At 35.0% G+C, this 18,565-nt stretch overlaps 3 protein-coding genes across 3 annotated transcripts; 1 reads left to right on the top strand and 2 right to left on the bottom strand.

The window, feature by feature from the left end:
- Positions 1–433: 433 nt before the first annotated feature.
- Positions 434–11,609, bottom strand: stard3nl (STARD3 N-terminal like). The gene is made up of 9 exons (XM_067453579.1): positions 11,469–11,609; positions 9,050–9,322; positions 8,591–8,668; positions 6,292–6,369; positions 5,458–5,511; positions 5,251–5,368; positions 4,028–4,129; positions 1,767–1,822; positions 434–1,311 (listed from the first exon to the last, which is right to left on the bottom strand). The coding sequence occupies exons 2-8, from the start codon at positions 9,239–9,241 to the stop codon at positions 1,770–1,772; spliced, it is 675 nt and encodes a 224-aa protein (XP_067309680.1). The 5' UTR covers positions 9,242–9,322; positions 11,469–11,609; the 3' UTR covers positions 434–1,311; positions 1,767–1,769.
- A 1,017-nt stretch (positions 11,610–12,626) lies between these two features.
- On the bottom strand, positions 12,627–15,416 carry epdr1 (ependymin related 1). The gene is made up of 3 exons (XM_067452997.1): positions 15,054–15,416; positions 13,823–14,031; positions 12,627–13,223 (listed from the first exon to the last, which is right to left on the bottom strand). Exons 1-3 carry the CDS (start codon positions 15,278–15,280, stop codon positions 13,033–13,035), a joined length of 627 nt encoding a protein of 208 aa, XP_067309098.1. The 5' UTR covers positions 15,281–15,416; the 3' UTR covers positions 12,627–13,032.
- Positions 15,417–16,447: 1,031 nt separating this feature from the next.
- Positions 16,448–18,421, top strand: nol7 (nucleolar protein 7). Its single transcript, XM_067453583.1, has 8 exons — positions 16,448–16,682; positions 16,768–16,828; positions 16,970–17,025; positions 17,102–17,130; positions 17,227–17,269; positions 17,715–17,836; positions 17,923–18,000; positions 18,092–18,421. Exons 1-8 carry the CDS (start codon positions 16,558–16,560, stop codon positions 18,154–18,156), a joined length of 579 nt encoding a protein of 192 aa, XP_067309684.1. The 5' UTR covers positions 16,448–16,557; the 3' UTR covers positions 18,157–18,421.
- Positions 18,422–18,565: the final 144 nt, after the last annotated feature.

Genomic DNA, 18,565 nt, shown 5'->3' on the forward strand with positions numbered 1-18,565 from the left:
TTAAGTACTAAGTAATATATTCATTATTATCAAACACTCACTACAGGGTTTGGCTGAGGGATAGTTGCATATGATTATGCATGACTTACTGTCATTACTATGGTAAGTGCATGTAACATGTATCAATGCCACTGTAAAATGATTATTAAAATTAAAGATCAAAACTCCAAACATGAATTTGAAAACATCACGCTGGTGATTGAAACTGCTGCGGGGGGAAAATGTGGTTGGTTATGTACGCTTACTGGAAAGAAAACATGCAGCAGTTTAACCACAGCGTGATTGGCTGATAATTCATTAGCGGCTGCAGGCTGTTTGTCTCGTTAATCTGAGCTGCTGTTTGTGGGCGAGCTCCATCCGTGAGAAGGCAAACTGACTCTCGGCAGGGGTTTCCGCTCCCCTCGCTTTCAGTCTAAAAACTCATACGCACACATTTAATAAAAACATTTTAATACACAACCAAATAAGAATATACAATCTGCCATTATCCTGCATACTTGAGGCTTTGTGATGGATACATATGGAGATTCTTTATACTGTATATATTCATAGAAAACCGAAGGTCCCAGACCCGAACCAGGTTCAGAAGCCCTTATTCAGTAAGCATGGCACAAGTTAACTCAACAGGAAGTAGATTTATTCTACGTACTTAAGATGATTTTGTTTAGGAATGCTTACTGAAGAGGAGCCAAAGACAAACATAAAAATGTCCATGCATCATTATAAGTCATATTAAGTGCTTTTCATGCAAAACTTGGCCAGTCCTTCATTTTGGAAGTAAATCGAGCCTCTATGGTATCTCTGTTCATTCCAAACACACACAGACTGGTAGAAAAATCATTAAAAAATAAAAGAGAATGAACTGAAAAACATAAAATCATCATAAACTAAAGCGTGGCAGTGCAGACCTGAGACTTTACTGCTATTCACATTAAGATGTTCTCCAGTGACGTGTGTGAGATAGAGGCATGACAGTCGTTCGGATACACAGAAGAGTGTTGTGTAAAGCTCAAGAGTGTAAAACTAGCTAAATGTCAAGATCAACACTGCGATATTAACTTCAAAATACACATTAAAATCCTTCATTTTTTCAATCGGGCTGCACAAGCAGAATAGGTTTTTGTGCAGAGGGAAAATTAAGACGCACACAAGAGCTTGTGTGTTCATACAGAGACGGATGAACAAACTGCTGATCATGGCCATGGTGATCTAAGGCAGAGTGACCCACATACACAAACCCATATTAAGACACACAGCCAGAGGTCGAGCCGCGCTGGAAGAGGCCGTTGCACTCCAGAAGTCACTCAGCTCCTATTAACAATACACACACAATCTCATTAATCAGATTAAGACAGAATTTAAAAAATATTTTATACACTGCAAAAAAATGCTTTTCTTACTTAGTATTTTTGTCTTGTTTCTAGTCCAAACATCTAAGCATTCTTAAAACAAGAAGTATTTACTAGATAAGCAAAATTAATGGTCTTGTTTTGGGGGAAAATGACTCAAAATAAGAGTTTTTGCTTAAAATAAGCTAAATAATCTTAAAAAAAAAAAAAAAAATCTTACCCCACTGGCAGATTATTTTAAGCAAAAACTCTTAATATTTTAGTTATTTTTTCCCAAAAGAAGACAATAATTTCTACTTGTCTAGTAAATGTTTCTTAATGTGAGAATTTTTAGAAATTTTGGCTAGAAACAAGACAAAAATACAAAGAAAAGCATTTTTTTGCAGTGTACAATAATTATTCATATTTGCTGAATACCTGCTAGACGATGGGCTTCTCAAGATTATGTTTATCATCAAGGTCTTCATCAGAGTCTACAGAAGCAAAAGGTCATATTTAGTGAGTGTTTAGCTGAACACGTCGGGCCGACAACACAAGGATGGTTCTTTTCATACGTGCAGTTCTCATATTACTAGAGTACACACAATGTTGTTGTCTGCTGTTTTCTAAGCACTAAAAAACTGAAATAATGTTATGAAACATATCTTAACAAAATCGTTTGGGTAAGTATTCATTCTCTGTTTCAGAAGCTCGGTTTACTAAGATGAACGACTCAGGCTGTGAATCTAAAGCACACAAAGGCGTAAAGAACTGCAAAGACATTCACGGTCATTAATAATGAGTGCATTAAAAATGAAAGGGATACATAGCAATGTCAAAAAGTGGACACTGTTGACTAAATTATCGCAAAGTGTGAAACTACACCAATCTGACAAGAGAACACAAAGACAAGTAAATTAATAATTAAATAAAGAGAGCAAATTTAGAGATTTAATGAAGATAAATGAGTAAATCCACAGATAGATCAACAACACTTTTGAATATATCAAAATAGATTTTCATTTCTTAGAAACCATGTCTTATTATCGGTGCTTAATTATGAGGATTCTTTGATAAGTAGAAAGATCAAAACAACAGCACTTATTTGAAATAGAAACGTACTGACTCCAAACTGTTGAACAGTACGATGATGTGCATGTATGAACATTTTTGTCTGAATCAGTTAAAATCAAAGTACAATCATTTGTACTTTTTCTTTTCGTGCTTTATAAAGTCATATAACTGACTGATCTAATTGCACCCCACACTGTACTCCTCAATGGATGAAAAAAAGAAAAGAAAAAAGGGAAAATGTGCATTGTCAAAATGGGTACAATATATGCATAGCGGACATTAATTATTATTAGGAAAAATATTGCAGATTGACATGAAAAACTATAAAACTAAATAATGGTAAACTTTAAAGAAATTGAGACTTGTCATAGCAACTATGCTATATTTTCCCCAAGTCAGAGGCAGACAGTAGTGGAGTATTTTTAGATTATATAGTATAAAGATAATACTTTATCAGTGTTTTTCTCGGGAAAACTTTTACTTCGCTACATTCCAAAGCATAATATATACTGTAAATGTCATACTTTTTACTGCACTACATTTCATAAATAAAAGTTGTTGAAAAGTTATTGTTTTTTTTACCCTTAACTCTTAATTACATTAAACATATAGTACTTTCTTACTTGTTCTAAAGTAAAATTTTAATTAATTTTACTTGAATAAAAGTATATAGCACTACATTTTTAATGTAATTAAGTATAAAATTATATTCAATATGAAACAGTGCAGTAAAAAGTACAATATTATGTTTTGGAAAGTTGTGAAGTAAAAGTTTTCCAAAGAAGAACACTGATAAAGTACATATACTTGAAAAACTAAATTTACTTGGAAAGTTAAAATACTTGAGTACTGTCCGCCTCTGTTTAAAGCTTACCATTTAGTTATAGATACACACACACACACACACACACACACACACACACACACACACACACACACACACACGCACACACACACACACACACACACACACACACACACACACACACACACACACACACACACACACACACACACACACACACACACACACACACACACACACACACACACACGAAATAACTTTTTTCTTTTTTTAATATATTATAAAATGTCATTTATTTCTGGGATTTTCAGCATCATTCCTCCAGTCTTCAGTGTCACATGATCCTTCAGAAATCAGTCTAATATGAGGATTTGCACAACAACACAGACACATTTTTTGTACTTTAGTAATATGAGAACTATAAAAAGAAACATCCTTGTATTTTCGTCCCGTTTACAAAATGTACACGTTGTAATTTATTAATAGGAGACGCCAATGGTTAAATATTTTTTCTAGGTGGTTTAATACTGCTGAACACCTCTTAATACATTTATCTCTAGCGCTCACCGCAGTGCACCTGAGCTCTGACATTTCCTGGAAAATACTGTTACTGTTGTATAAATGTGGTGAGAACTCTCATTTGTCAGAGTGATCTCTGTTAAAAATTAATTATGATGAAAAATAATCATGATACATGAACACAATGAACAAGATTTTTTTTTTATACGGCTGATTCAATATGTTTTTTTGATTTCCATGCAGCCCTGAGAACCATTTTCATGGTTGTCCGGCTAACATTGGGCATTTAGTAAGCCATTACCTGCCATTGATTCAGGAGGAGAGTAGAACTGGCCTTCTGAAACAGGTCCTCCGGGGTATAAAAGAGGTTCTCGATCTGGCGCACTCTGCACTGAAAGATACCCTATAACACACAGGACACACATTACAGCTAAACACACTGCAAGAGGACAGCAAATGAGTTATAAGTGTCATGTACATCCATTAGCCTACACTAGGGATGTGCAATATATCGAAATTATGGAAATATTGAAAACGTACATATTACAATATCTGACGGCAAAAACACGGTGTGCGATATCTGAATGATTTTAATAGGCTACTTCAACATTGTGAAAAGTGTCTGTTTAGGTTGACACATAGCAGAGAATAGACTGGACATGACTGTTACTTATGGGACTTGATGTTAAAAAGAGTTATTAAACTCAATCATTTGCACAAAACAATAACTTGCAGTCTCGCGCTGCCTGACACAGACACAGACACAGACACAGACACACACACACCACACACACACACACACACACACACACACACACACACACACACACACACACACACACACACACACACACACACACACGTTGGTCTATGTGGTTTACAGGGACTCTCCATAGGCGTAATGGATTTTATACTGTACAAACCGTATTTTCTATCCCCCTACACTGCCCCTGCCCCTAAACCTACCCATCACAGGAAACATTCTGCATTTTTACTTTCTCAAAAAAACATAATTTAGTATGTTTTTAAGGCCATTTGAATTATGAGGACATTTGATATGTCCTCATAAACCACATTTATAGTGTAATACCAGTGTAATACCCATGAAGTTATACAAATTTGTGTCCTCATAAACCACATAAACAGGCTCACACACACACACACACACACACACACACACACACACACACACACACACACACACACACACACACACACACACACACACACACACACACACTGACACTGCTGGTCACTTTCAGAAGTTGTAGCGATGCTTTCTTTTCCCAAAAAGAATGTGAAACACAAATGGTTTAATTCTCAGTTTTTAAATCATGTTTTAAATACAACTTAAAAAGATTTTACACACTAATAGCAATATCGTATCGCAAATCGAATATCGCATTATTTAACAAGATATTGCATATCACATTTTTCTTCAATATCGCACAGCCCTAGCCTCCACTGATGCGGCTTGTAATTATTGTTGGTTTGTCTCACTGTAATTAGATTTATGATTCTCACTGATTTCATCTCCAGCCTCCTGGGGCAGGACTTTGAAGTCCAGCAGCCACGTCTCTATCCATGCCAGAATGAAGGAGATGATGGGTAACAAATACCCAAACGCACCCTGAGACAGGAGCTGGACAACAGAAGAACATGTTTGGATCAATGCAAAAAACTGTGTAAATCTCAAATAAAAGAAAAATTGAATAAAAAAACGTCTCATACCTTTGATACAACTACTTTCACTATTAAGAAACCAGTGGTGATCGCTGTAGTTATCTGTAATTAAGGAAATGTAAAGATATGATGATTATTACATTAATCTATATTTAATCTTTAAAAAAAAATTAAAACTTTTTTTAAGTGATGCTTAGTCTAATAGTTTGATTAAGCCACTCGTGTTAAAGGGATAGTTCACCCAAAAATGAAAATTGGCCCATGATTTACTCACCCTCAAGACATTCTAGGTTTCAGACAAACACATTTAGATTTATATTAAAAATGTCCGGACTCTTCCAAGCTTTATAATGGCAGTGAACAGTGAATGGCTGTTTCTGTCCATAAAAGTGCATCTGTCCATCATAAAAGTGTATCTGTCCATCATAAAAGTGCATCTGTCCATCATAAAAGTGCATCTGTCCATCATAAAAGTGCATCTGTCCATCATAAAAGTGTATCTGTCCATCATAAAAGAGCATCACTTCAGAAGACCTTTATTAACCCCCAGAGTCGTGCGGAGCAGTTAAATGATGGATGGATAGATGCACTTTTATGATGGATAGATGCACGTTTATGGACTTCAAAAAAGAAACAGCCATTCACTGCCATTACAAAGCTTGGAAGAGCCAGGACATTTTTTAATATGATTAAACTGAACTGATTATATTCATCTGAAAGTGTGAAAAATCATATACACCTAGGATGACTTGAGGGTGAGTAAATCATGGGATAATATTCATTTTTGGGCGAACTATCCCTTTAAGTACTGAAACAAAGTTGGTTAAAGCAACAGTTCCCTCTGGTGGAGGGTGGAGGAATATAAAGTAAAAGTCTGCCTACCGCAATGGCCCACCAGTGACGCAGTTTACACACTGCATACGCCAGAATCAAGGCTGCAAAGCGGACCACAGCCAAGACCTGAGGAGAAAAACATTCAGTCTGTTTGCTTTGATATATACAGCTTACACAGAATATTGTTTAACAGTTTGAGGTCAGTAAGATTTTTTCTTTTTTCTTTTTTTTTTTAGAAAGAAAGAAATAACTTTTATTCATAATTTTTTTTATTAAAAATAAATAAAATTGCTTTTATTCATTTTGAAAATATTATCTTTGTCTCATTTATTTAATTAAACAAGGATGCATTAAGGGCACAATATGTACGATTTTTTCAATTAACATATCAAAAAAATCACTAGAACAATGTTATATATTTTGTTTTCTTGGGTAATTACATTATCCCAAATGTTTCCAACAATGTTTGAATCCAGCGAAATAAGCTATTTTTAATCAGGACACAGACTGTGTTTGAGCGACCTGATGTTATCTATCTATCAAGACTGGTTTATCAACATTTCATGAAAGATTTGTTACTTTAAAACTTCAATTTAAAGAATGCTGTCAGGTAACACTTTGAAAATGACACCACAGTGTATTTGCATAAATATAAGTCACCCAGCCACTCACAGGGCGAAGTCTACAGGCTTATTTTTCTAATTCGAAGCGGTCTTAAAAAAATGTTGACTTATTTTTAAACCCTGCATCAAATTATGGCAGCACCTCGCAAATTTAACGGATCCAAATCAAAACACCGAAGAACAACTGAATGTGTACATCAAAAAAGCAAGGATGTAAAGATAGAAGGATTAAAGCTACACTGTGTAACTTTTTTTTGTTTAAAAACACTTAGTTCTTTCCAAAATATATGTGGTCATTAATGTATATTTACTTCTTTCAAGTAATAAAGTATTCTCGTAAGTTTATAATATGCCATTAAAAACACATACGGGTGAGGGGTTCAAATGCCGGTCGCTATTTTGACCCTCCATTTTGAAAGTACATTAGCCAAAGAGGGACATACCCATAAATTCAAGCTTCGCCTTTCGCATTTTAACACTCGATGGCACCATGTCGAATGTGAATTAAATTGCACTAAATTGGCCACCGTAGGAGTTAAAACGAAATCAGAATTGAGAGGAACAGAAACTATTATTCGCTGGATGGTCATATACATTTTCACCGATAGATGGGGGAAAATATCACACAGTGGAGCTTTAAGGAGTTAAATTTTTTATCTTTATCTTTTCCTCAACCCCCATGTATTTACAAATCTGTGTTTTTATTTCTTCTGTGGAACACAACAGAAGATACTTGTTCTCAAAATGTTCACATAATGAAAGTCAGTAAGGTTTGTGTTTTGTACAACAATGGACGAAAACATTATATGGATAAATCATTCTTTAAGTTATATTCCTCTGTGCTCCAAAGAAGAAAAATAGTCATACACGTGTTTGAAACGAGATGGGGATGAGTAAATCATGACATTTTAGATGAACTATCCCTTTAAGAACAATAATAAGGTTTTCCTGGACAGAAACCTTTGTGGTATATAAGTGAGGTCATCTTAGAAAAGGGAACTGTGGGATGGACTGGCCGTAAAATTTTAGCGCACCAGTTTCATCTTAAATCACATCTTTAAATGTTGGTGATTTCCCTGTGAAAGAGTCAAAATGGAGTATATTTTAAAGAGCAGATCCTAAGACTTCATGTTAATATTTCAATTTAAAAACACATTCGCATGTTCAGGGTTCTCTGATGTTTCTGATAGTTAATAGTCAAAAGTAAATATTTAAAGGTCCAGTGTGTAATATTTATGAGGATCTGTTGACAGAAATTAAAAATATAATATATATAGTAACTATGTTATCAGTGGAGTATAAAGACCGTACATAATTAACCGTAGAATTATCCATTTCTATCTACACACTACATTGAAATCGACATATTGCGCCGCCATGTTTCTACAGTAGCACTAAATGGACAAACTTCACTACAGAGCTCTAGTCACTCTCTGCTGTCTCAGACGATGACATTTTTGTCCTGTGTAGGCCACCGTAGCTTCTCTACGTGCTTCTAAAGGGAGGGGGGAGTGGTTGTAATTCACAACTTCACCACTAGATGCCACTAAAATTTACACACTGCAACTTTGAGTGTTATAATTAGTTTTATTTTTATATCTATTAAACTTTTTTTTGTATTTTAAATAATTATTAGCTAAGCACCAACTCATGCAACTAAGAGGCTTGTGAACCCATTGGGGAAACGCTATAATAGAGGGCAGTGTGTATCAGCCAGTACTTACAAATATGTCAAAAAAAGATTTGTGGTAATCATACTGCAACACCTCTTTCATCAGCTGCTCTTGTATACCTCCATTGACCTGGAAGATAGATTAAAAAATTACACATACAGTGGGGCAAAAAAGTATTACGTCTGTTAATTTACAGGTCTGTGAAAGCCAGAAATCTTGCTTTTTTGTAGGTGACCAAATACTTATTTTCCACCACCATTTGCAAATAAATACTTTAAAAATTAGACAATGTCTCTCATAGCTGAATTGTACCTATGATGAAAATTACAGGCCTCTCTCCTCTTTTTAAGTGGGGGAACGTGCACAATTGGTGGCTGACTAAATACTTTTTTTGCCCCACTCTACATACATATATGCGTTCAAACAAAATGTTGTGCAGCTGAATCACTATTAAACTGGTGTTTATCCACATATATTTATAATCTCTATTGTAGTAAAACCACAACATACATTAAGCTCAATGATCCACAGCAAGGTGACGAACAAAAGGTCAAAGGTCACGAACAAGCAAAAGGTTCTTCGGACATCTGAGATGCCTTTCTTTTCTCCCGCTTCATAGGACTCGATACGGGTGGAGTTAATGTTGCCCACACCCCCTGGAGTGCCCCGGGACCCCACACTGCTGCTGCACTGGCTATCCATGCCTCGTCAGTCTCGTCCACTCGAGTCACTCCATCCACACTCACGCTTCTGAAGAGTCAGACACTGCAGTCATGCCTAGCTCTGAAAGGACACAGGAAGTGGAGGCATTTCACACACCGGTCAAAGGTTTATAGTTATTGCTGTCTTATGATCAGGACTTTATGACATCTTCATATCTAAGCCACCCAACATCCTTTACCGTCAATAAGTGTATATCAAAATAGATATTAAAATAATAATAATAATAAAATAAAATAAAAAATAAAAAAAATAAGAAATAACACCAATTACAGAGTGCAACAGTTGGGTTCCGGAAGTGAAAATCCCATTAATTTTCTCCATAGAGGTGCTGATTTTAACCTATTACCTAAAATAGACCTTTAAAGACAGACCTACTGTGATCTACAATGTATATCAAAGCCATCAGCCTGCATCATTCAACCTTTTTTCCCCCCTAAATAATCTGTTTTAAAAGCAGAATTCTGGTATATATATATATATATATATATATATATATATATATATATATATATATATATATATATATATATATAAAGATTATGCAGAGAAACCTCCACATATCAGAATCATAACATTAGTGAATAATATAAGTGAATAATAATGATTATCTCTCATCACAGAACTTATTGTGGTTGGGATATATTTGACTTAAGTGAACATTTTGTCCTCAAAGTTGATGTTTTAGAAGCAGGGAAACTGGACTAGCATAAGGATTTGAGCAAGTTTGACAAGGGCCAAATTGTGATGGCTAGATGACTGGGTCAGATCATCTCCAAAACTGCAGCTCTTGTGGGCTGTTCCCGGTCTGCAGTGGTCAGTATCTATCAAAAGTGCTCCAAAGAAGGAACAGTGGAGAACCGGCCACAGGGTCATGGGCGGCCAAGGCTCATTGATGCATGTGGGGATCGATATATATATATAGTTCTTTCCCTAATTAAAGATGTTATTTAAACAGTCCTGTACATATTTTTCCTATTTTTTTAAACTTTGAGTTATTGCGTATTCGCCTCTTAGCTGGCTGGTATGATTCATGACTTATAACTCTTAAACAAATACTTTGAAAAGCCCTTCCAGAACTAAGGCTCTGTACTTGATTCTGATCGGTCAATTGAGGCATTCCACTATTAAACATACAATAATGACCATTGGCCATGATTTTCATGTATAAACGACCACTTATATGGGATTTTGTCACACTTGACACCTCATTAGTAATTACAACTTAAATCAATATTTTGTGTCCATGTATTTGCTAAGTAGTAGTATAAAAAGCAGGATCATTTATGAAATGAATACAGAGGCAAGAACTAAATTAAGACATCATGGAAATAAGGAAAAACCAAGCTACCAACCAAATAGATTTAAGTGGATTCATCCTGCTAAAATCAACAAAACTTGCTATAATAATGCCATTTTTAATCACAACTGTGGAAAATTACATAGCTAGGCTTAAAAGAAACTGGGCATGGAAATCTAGTCTAGCAAGTGTTACCAGGAAGTGCTTCAGAAAACATTTAAACATTTAAAAACAGGCAAGAGTTTGTTTATGAGAACAGTAACTTATCTGTTGGGTTAGTAGGACAAGTTCCTCTTCCTGATGTCATTTACCGAAATTGAATGGCCACAGAAATGTTTATGCATTGTTTGCATATCACTCACTGATCTAACTACACTAGGCAGGATTTTTGCTTCTCACAAAAAGACAGACATGAGAAGTGAACTGACTTCTTCATGCTGTGATTTATAGTTCCTACATTATGACACATGCATTTTATATAGTTAATACATTATCCTATATGGGAAATTTGGCTTTATTGCTTGACCTATGATTTAAAAATGCTCTTGAATGGAACATTTTATTAAATTGATAATTTAAGTACAACCCGATTAATTTAAATGAGTAATGAGGTCATCGGTGTTTATGTTGTGAAGTGGTTATTTCAGAGCTCTGCTAAACGGGCTAGCATGATAATACCACGGCATAATTAGCAAACCCATCTTTCTCAAATTGCGCAACACAGTGTCATAATAACACACCACAAATGTATATATTGCTTATTAAAACGGTAACACGTAAAATAACGATCCTAAACTCACATTCTTGAAAACAATCACTCCGGTTGAATCTGCAAAACAGCAGCGGCTCATTTATTGTCACATTATAGGTGTATCTCAATAAATGTGTGTTTTCGATCATGTCGCTTACCTTGGTGTGTAACGTTATCCCATAAAAGTGCGCGTTATATTACAGTCAACAGATAAATCAATGAGGATCTATCTCGCTAAACAATTCCGCACCATCTGATGACTTTCGTTTCAGTCAGACAGGAAACAGTGTGATGTTGTTTTGAAAGTGGATTCTGGGATATGTAGTCAGTCCTGCCCACAATTCTACTTCATAGTTCTACAATAACACTAGCATATAACTTACCAAATTGGTCAAATGTATTTTGCTATATAAAGCTATGCTCATACACACAGAGAGTGGCCCTAAAATCAACATTTGAAACGTCTGTATTCAGTTCTTTATAAAACAAGTTGCATCTGCACCAGGGGCGATTCTAGGATTTTCATTTTAGGGTAGCTCAGACCCCAGTGAGGTTATGGGGGAAAAAGTGGTAACACTTTAGTTTAGGTTCCTATTCTCAAGAACTGGTTGTTTATTAGCATGCATATAAGGATATATGGCTGTTTATTGCTTATAAAGCAAATATTAATGCCTTACATTCTGCATGACCATAGTGTGCATCCCTTAATCCTGCCCAGGAATGTAGGCAGGTTAAGATGTTTTTAAGATGTTCTAAAGGCCAAAAAATTAGTTAACAATAGCTTAAAAACCATGTCGTGATATGATATAGTTTTTCCCATTTTCATCAGTGATAAAGTAAAAATATGGTTAACTGCTATTTATATGTTTTACGAATCATTTTCATAAATACATTAATTTACTGAAGGCTACAAATAGAATTATATTAATTTACAATATGTACACATTCATTATTAACCATTTGCCTAATTTGAAGAAAATGGCTTTGTTAATAATTTCTTGTTTGTTAATTACATTACGAATCACATTGTATAGGCCTATTTTCCATTCATCCGTGTTAAAGTTAAAATTTTTGATTCACTTTAAGTTCATCAAGATAAGCAGACATTGGGCTACTTGATGACATTATGTGATTTCATTTCTTTTATAATGTTAATTTACAAGATCTTTATTTGAAAAGTCGTAAGACCAAAGCACAAAAGCGATGCTTTCAATCTGATGTACTCAACTACAGCTAACAAGGCTTTATCTATGCAAAACATCACTGGTTGATTCCCTCATAAAAGCTTTAAAAATCAATTTGTTCAACAACAGTGGTAGTGAGGTAAATCATTTTATTGAAATTCAAAATCTAGGTTCTTTAACAACTAACAAAATAAACTGTAAGCATCCACACTGTAAACCATCCTAAATTATAAATAAAATAAGAAGTAGATGAACAAAATATTAACTGTAAAACAAACAAGAAATAAATAATCCACCCTGGATCAGCACAACACAGCCAACAGTGGCATATTAAAAAAAACGAGGCTTCAATAATATGAGAGGCACAGTTCACACTGTAACTCAACACGAACTAGTGAACTTAAAGCAGACATTCAAAGCTGATTACATTTAACAGTACCTGCAGTCATTTCATGTGCTATTTTGTCAGTGTAACCTTAGAAGCTGTTACAGTATTAAGGTTAATATGTACTGTGAGGAGCAGAGCTGAATGAGGTATTCAGCAGTCAGATGTCATCTTCTCAGACAGCGCTGACTGGCAGGTGCTGGGTGGGTCGAACACCCCAGGGTCACTAATGCCCAGCTGAAGGTCAAAGAAGCGAGTCGACGTGGTCACGCTACTGTTCTTTGTGTACGTCTCCTGCACAGGATAGCAGTCCTTCAAAGTGTACACACCAACCCAAGCTTCATCTGTGAGAGACAAAGGGTAAGTGTGCGGATAATCAGGACCAGAATAAAATCTAGACCATGGAAGTCAGAAGCAAATAAAAAGTGGGTGGGTCTTCTCTCTCAGATTTTTGTTTTGTTTTGTTACTGGAGTAATATAGATGCCATTTACATTAAATACAAATATATCGGCATTTACTAAACAATTGATTGGGCCAGAAAACATTATGGAAATCACTGACCTATATACAGTGGCTATAGTGTGGGGATAAGACGACGCACATCATCAAGTTGATGCAATTCGATCTCGCCTTTTGTTGAACTCGCTCTACTCCCTTTTCCCATCACATATCAGATCAGAAAGGTATTATTTTCAATAAAAATTGAGAAAATATTTGAAAAGTAAAAATAAAGCATCTAACGTGTTTAATTATAAGTTTTTCTCGGTTAGGGGAAAGTAAACAGACATGTGCTGAATGAGAGACGATAAAAGTGAGTGGGTTCAATATCATTGGTCGTAAAAAGTGAGTGGGTCTTGTCCCACACACACACAATGGTTCCGACGCCCATGATCTAGGCACATGTAATACGAAAAATTTACAATATAACTATAACAAGCATACTTTTGCGGGCTGGTTTTCGATCGGACCATTCTTGAACTTGGATCATGTCCCCAGGTCCTCCAATGAAGTACTGGTCCTCATATGTGGAGTTCAGCGGTATATCATAAGGGTCCCAGGCCTCCGTCAGAGCGATCTTTGCACACTGCTTGGTAATTTCCTCAATCTGGAAAAGCACTCCACTCTTGAACAGGTAGATGTACTCAAAGAACCTCAAAGACAATTGCACAATACACATAAATAAATGCAAGCCAATGTACAGTTATATAATTCAAATCAATTAAACTTCCCCATTTTAAAAGTATTTCAGAGCGCAGTAACTGTGTGTGTAACTACCAAGGGGGTAATCTAGCACTCGGAAAGCGTTCCACCCATAGGGGCGGCCATTGCTAACCATCATCACCTGCTGTTAGCATCCCATTGACTCCCATTCATTTTTGAGTCACTTTGACAGTGAATAACTTTACATCTGAGGCGTTTAAAGACGCAATTTGTCCATTTTTTATTTCTAAAGAAACACAACAATGCATAAAAGGCTCCGTTACCTTGTATCTTACACTATCGCCCCGCAGAAGCTGTTTTTGTAAAAATTCGCTCTGCCATCAGGAAGTGAGTGCTCCTTTACTGACCTCACTTTCCGCCGTTGAAGTCAATGGGATAGCTCTGTCCATTTCTTTTACTGTCTATGGTAACTACAATGGACCATTTGCAACCACACTATGGTGAACAATAGTTTACTTTTTTAAACTGCAAGCAAAACAAATTAATAAAAAAATCTTACTTGGAGTTTTTTTTCTGCATCATTATCAAAGACAAATATCTTAACATTAATAACATGAGATACAAAGTCTTGTTTTCTGAAAAAAAGATGTAAAATCAAGACAAAATATATGCATGAAATACCTATATGAAAATAATAAAATAAAATTCCCATTGAATTAAATGTTTAGTTCACACACACACACACACACACACACACACTCCTGTCATTAATTCCTCACCCTCATGTCGTTGCCCTCCGTTCATCTTCCGAACACAAATGAAGGGGGTGAATCACTTTAAAATAATTTTTCTTACACTATAATTTGTTTTTCTAATTTCTTTTCCAGAAAACAGGACTTTGCATGACATTTTGTAGGTTGCAATTTAAGAATGTTTAGATGTTTCTACTGGAGAACCAGTGCAGTGATAATAACACGTTTTATTTCTATCATAACATTTGATGAATTCGTACTTTTTACAAGGTGTGTGTCCTGTCTTCTGCTCCAGAACCCTAATTCTCTGATTCTGCGCATCATATGAGACCGCCGCCCGTGTGTTCCGTCCCGTGCCGTGGTCATACTGAACGGTCCGGCCGTCCCACTGCAGCGGCGCGAGGCAGGGCTGAGGGGCTGCAGAGCCCAGACAAGGCACCGTCGCGGACAATGACAACACTAGCGCAAACACTACAACGCCCCGCATGATAATTACAAGAAAATTAAATATTGACGCAGCGAATCGAAAGCCCGGGGTTTCCAGCCGCAATGTTTTCGATGGACTCTAATCCACAACGACAAAATATAATACACCAGTCCAGCGTCACAAACACGTCCTAATCACCGATTGGTCAGAGGTCAAACCCGTATCACAGCCCATAATGTTATTTTTCTCTAATTTAATCGTTTTTGTTGTTGTTGTTATTTCTAAAAATATATGAACGTTATAAAATTACATTTATTAATAAATGAAAAAAAATATTATTATTAATTACATGTTTTTTTATCTATCTTCAAGAACCATACGATTGCTTGTATGATGATGATAATAAAATAAATTGTAAAAACATTTTTGTAAGGAACAATAAGATATCCCCATACAAATTTCGAACATTTTGAATGATCATAATTATAAATAAAAGCGTGTATGATGGTGATTATATAATAATAATAATAATAATAATAATTATTATTATTATTATTATTAATAATAATAATAATAATAATAATTTGTATTTTTATTATTATTATTATTATTGTTGTTGTTATTTACATTTTTGTATGGAACAATAACATTTCACAATAAAAAATGTTGAGCATTTTGAATTATAAATAATACTGTGTATGATTATTAAAATAATAATAATAATAATAATAATAATAATAATAATAATAATAATAATAATAATAATAATATGTATTAATATTATTTGCATTTTTGTAAGGAACAATAAGATTTCACCACAAAAATGTCGAACATTTTGCATATTTGATCATTATTATAAATAATATTCTGCATTGTAGTAGTAGTAATATTTTTTTTTACATGTTGAGTTTGCTTACGTTTTTACTTTTACCCTACTGTAATAATAATTATTGATACAAATTGAGATCATTATGAAATACAAATATTAAATTATAAACAAATAAATTATATTTAAAAAAAACCTCATTGAAAAGGTGTTTTACATATACATGTGACAGCTGGTATCTGGCGTATGTGCTGTTATTATCATAGACAGTAAAATATTATTATCTCGAATAAACCGCCATTTGCATCCGTTTGTGGGTTTGTTTACGAGCGGATACTGCAGGGCCCTCCGAACCACAAGATGGCAGCATCTATTGCAGCCAATACTTGTGACTTCAGTCACTCTGTCTTTAACGTTTGTTGTCACGTTGTTGGCGTTTACTGTGGCGAGTCCCGTCCAACGTGTGTAAGTTACTAAAGTCGGGTTCAATACGCGTAAAGAGCCTGACAAAATGTCTGAATTGACACAGGCTCAGTTTGAGTCCAGTGATGATGAACTGCCCGAGGAGGTCCGCTTTGATTCGTCCAAAAGTGCGGCGCTAAAGAGCATTAAAGATGCACTGGAGTCCGCTAAAAGGTAGGCGAGTGTGTCCACTGTCTTCTGAAACACGGCACATACGCTCATGAGGTTTAAACCTTTTTATCTTTTCACTTGTTTTCAGAGAAAAGAACCTATTGAGGGAGAAGCGAAGAAAAAGACAACAGTTATTTCAAGAACAAAAGGTACTAGGTTATACATACCATCCCAATGATATCTACTACATTATTATTGCTATAAAATCCATACAGTTTCATTTAATCCACACAATAAATTGTAGATTTAACATAAATCCCAAAATCAAAGCATCATGAAATGTTTTTCAGACGAGAAAATCTCTTCCTGAAGACCTCCTAGAGGCATTTGATACAGAACCACAGACGTAAGCACTTCAGATGGAAATATTCTATTTAATTTCTTAAACCTTTTGGAAACTTAAACTGTTTTTCTCATTTTAGACTGACTGAGCTATCAGACAACGTCAGAGGTAACAACCAAAAGCTGTAACTCTGAAATGTTCAATAACTTTACACATTTTTCCTGTTAGACATTTTAAATATTGAATGAGAAATCTATTTTATAGATGGGGAAGAGACAGAGACCCTACCAGAAACAAACTCCAAAAGGTAATAATACTAGTTAATCATGTTTACATTCACCTTACTGTAAGGTTTCCTCCTCATGTGTATGTGACCCTGCCTGGACCACACAACCTATAGGTCATTTTTTTTTTTAAATTGAGATTAATGCATCATCTGAAAACTTAATAAAGAAGCTTTCCATTGATGTATGGTTTGTTAAAATAGGACAATATTTTGGCAAGCTGGAATCCGAGGGTGCAAAAAAATCTAAATATATAAAATGGCCACTAAAATTGTCCAAATGAAGTCTTTAGCAATGTATATTACTACTACTAATACATCTTTTATATATTTATAGTAGGAAATTTACAAAATACTGAACATAATCTTTGCTTAATATCTATTAATATTTGGCATAAAAGGAAAACTTTATATAACTTATGACTGGTTTTGTGCTCCAGGCTTACATATGAAAAATTATTGATTTCAGTTTACCAGTCAGTTACAGCGTAAAGAGAGTGAAGGATGAATCCGCTGCTGAATCACTGCAACAAAGCGCCATGGACTTCATTCAGTCCCGACTTTACGGACCACACACCAAAAGAACAACCAGTAAGATAGCACATTGTGCTGCTCAGACCCTTTTTAAAAAGAAATTAGAAGAAAAACTCAATATTTCTGTGTATATTCATCTTCAGATGCAGAGCTTCTGTCCCTAAAAAAGAAAAGGGGTGTCCACCAAGGTGCAGCTGTGCAATTTGCGACTAACAAATTGGGTGTGTATTGCGATATCCATGACTTCCATGTTAAACAATTATATTACATTTTGGAAAGCAATGGTCTGAGCTGTCTTTTATTTATCTACAGGTGCCGACATGAAAGCGAAGATTTCAAAGGCCAACAAAAGGTTTAGAATCAAACTCAAGACATGAGAATTGTAACCTTCCTTGCAGACGTCTTCCATCATCCAGCTGTTTTTGTGGATCATGTTTTAATTATTCAGTACCTTAATGCCATAGTTAAAAAATATTGAATCTTATCAAAAAAGTATCAGAATCTGCTCAATAAAAACGAATGACTGATCTTCCATCTTGCGTACAAAATCAAAACAGAAGAAAACCATGTTTTTAGGAGTATCAGAAGCTGAATGTTCAAGATACACATTTACTGTACACTTTAATAAATGTAAAACTTCAAGGACTGTCTTGTTTTTGTTACTTTTTACATTAATTTGACTATTAAACTACACGACTATGATGACCAAAGTGGACTAATCATGGTTGTGCCATTTCAACAAAAGTTAAAAGTTAACAAAACACTTTGTTTAAAGTTAACAAAACA

The sequence above is a fragment of the Pseudorasbora parva genome, chromosome 9 (genome assembly GCF_024679245.1).
Source record: "Pseudorasbora parva isolate DD20220531a chromosome 9, ASM2467924v1, whole genome shotgun sequence".
In the NCBI taxonomy this organism is placed as follows: Eukaryota; Metazoa; Chordata; class Actinopteri; order Cypriniformes; family Gobionidae; genus Pseudorasbora; species Pseudorasbora parva.

Bases quoted from the DNA above. Each gene is read 5' to 3' on its own strand.
- stard3nl (XM_067453579.1), bottom strand. From the start codon at position 9,241: ATGGATAGCCAGTGCAGCAGCAGTGTGGGGTCCCGGGGCACTCCAGGG. The intron at 8,669-9,049 runs GTATGTTGTGGT...TCTATCTTCCAG, and splicing joins TGTGGATCATTGAGCTTAAT to GTCAATGGAGGTATACAAGA. The intron at 5,369-5,457 runs GTATGAGACGTT...TCTGTTGTCCAG, and splicing joins TGAAAGTAGTTGTATCAAAG to CTCCTGTCTCAGGGTGCGTT.
- epdr1 (XM_067452997.1), bottom strand. From the start codon at position 15,280: ATGCGGGGCGTTGTAGTGTTTGCGCTAGTGTTGTCATTGTCCGCGACG. The intron at 14,032-15,053 runs GTACGAATTCAT...ATTGTCTTTGAG, and splicing joins GGACACACACCTTGTAAAAA to GTTCTTTGAGTACATCTACC. The intron at 13,224-13,822 runs GTATGCTTGTTA...TGTCTCTCACAG, and splicing joins TCGAAAACCAGCCCGCAAAA to ATGAAGCTTGGGTTGGTGTG.
- nol7 (XM_067453583.1), top strand. From the start codon at position 16,558: ATGTCTGAATTGACACAGGCTCAGTTTGAGTCCAGTGATGATGAACTG. The intron at 17,270-17,714 runs GTAATAATACTA...TATTGATTTCAG, and splicing joins CCAGAAACAAACTCCAAAAG to TTTACCAGTCAGTTACAGCG. The intron at 18,001-18,091 runs GTGTGTATTGCG...ATTTATCTACAG, and splicing joins ATTTGCGACTAACAAATTGG to GTGCCGACATGAAAGCGAAG.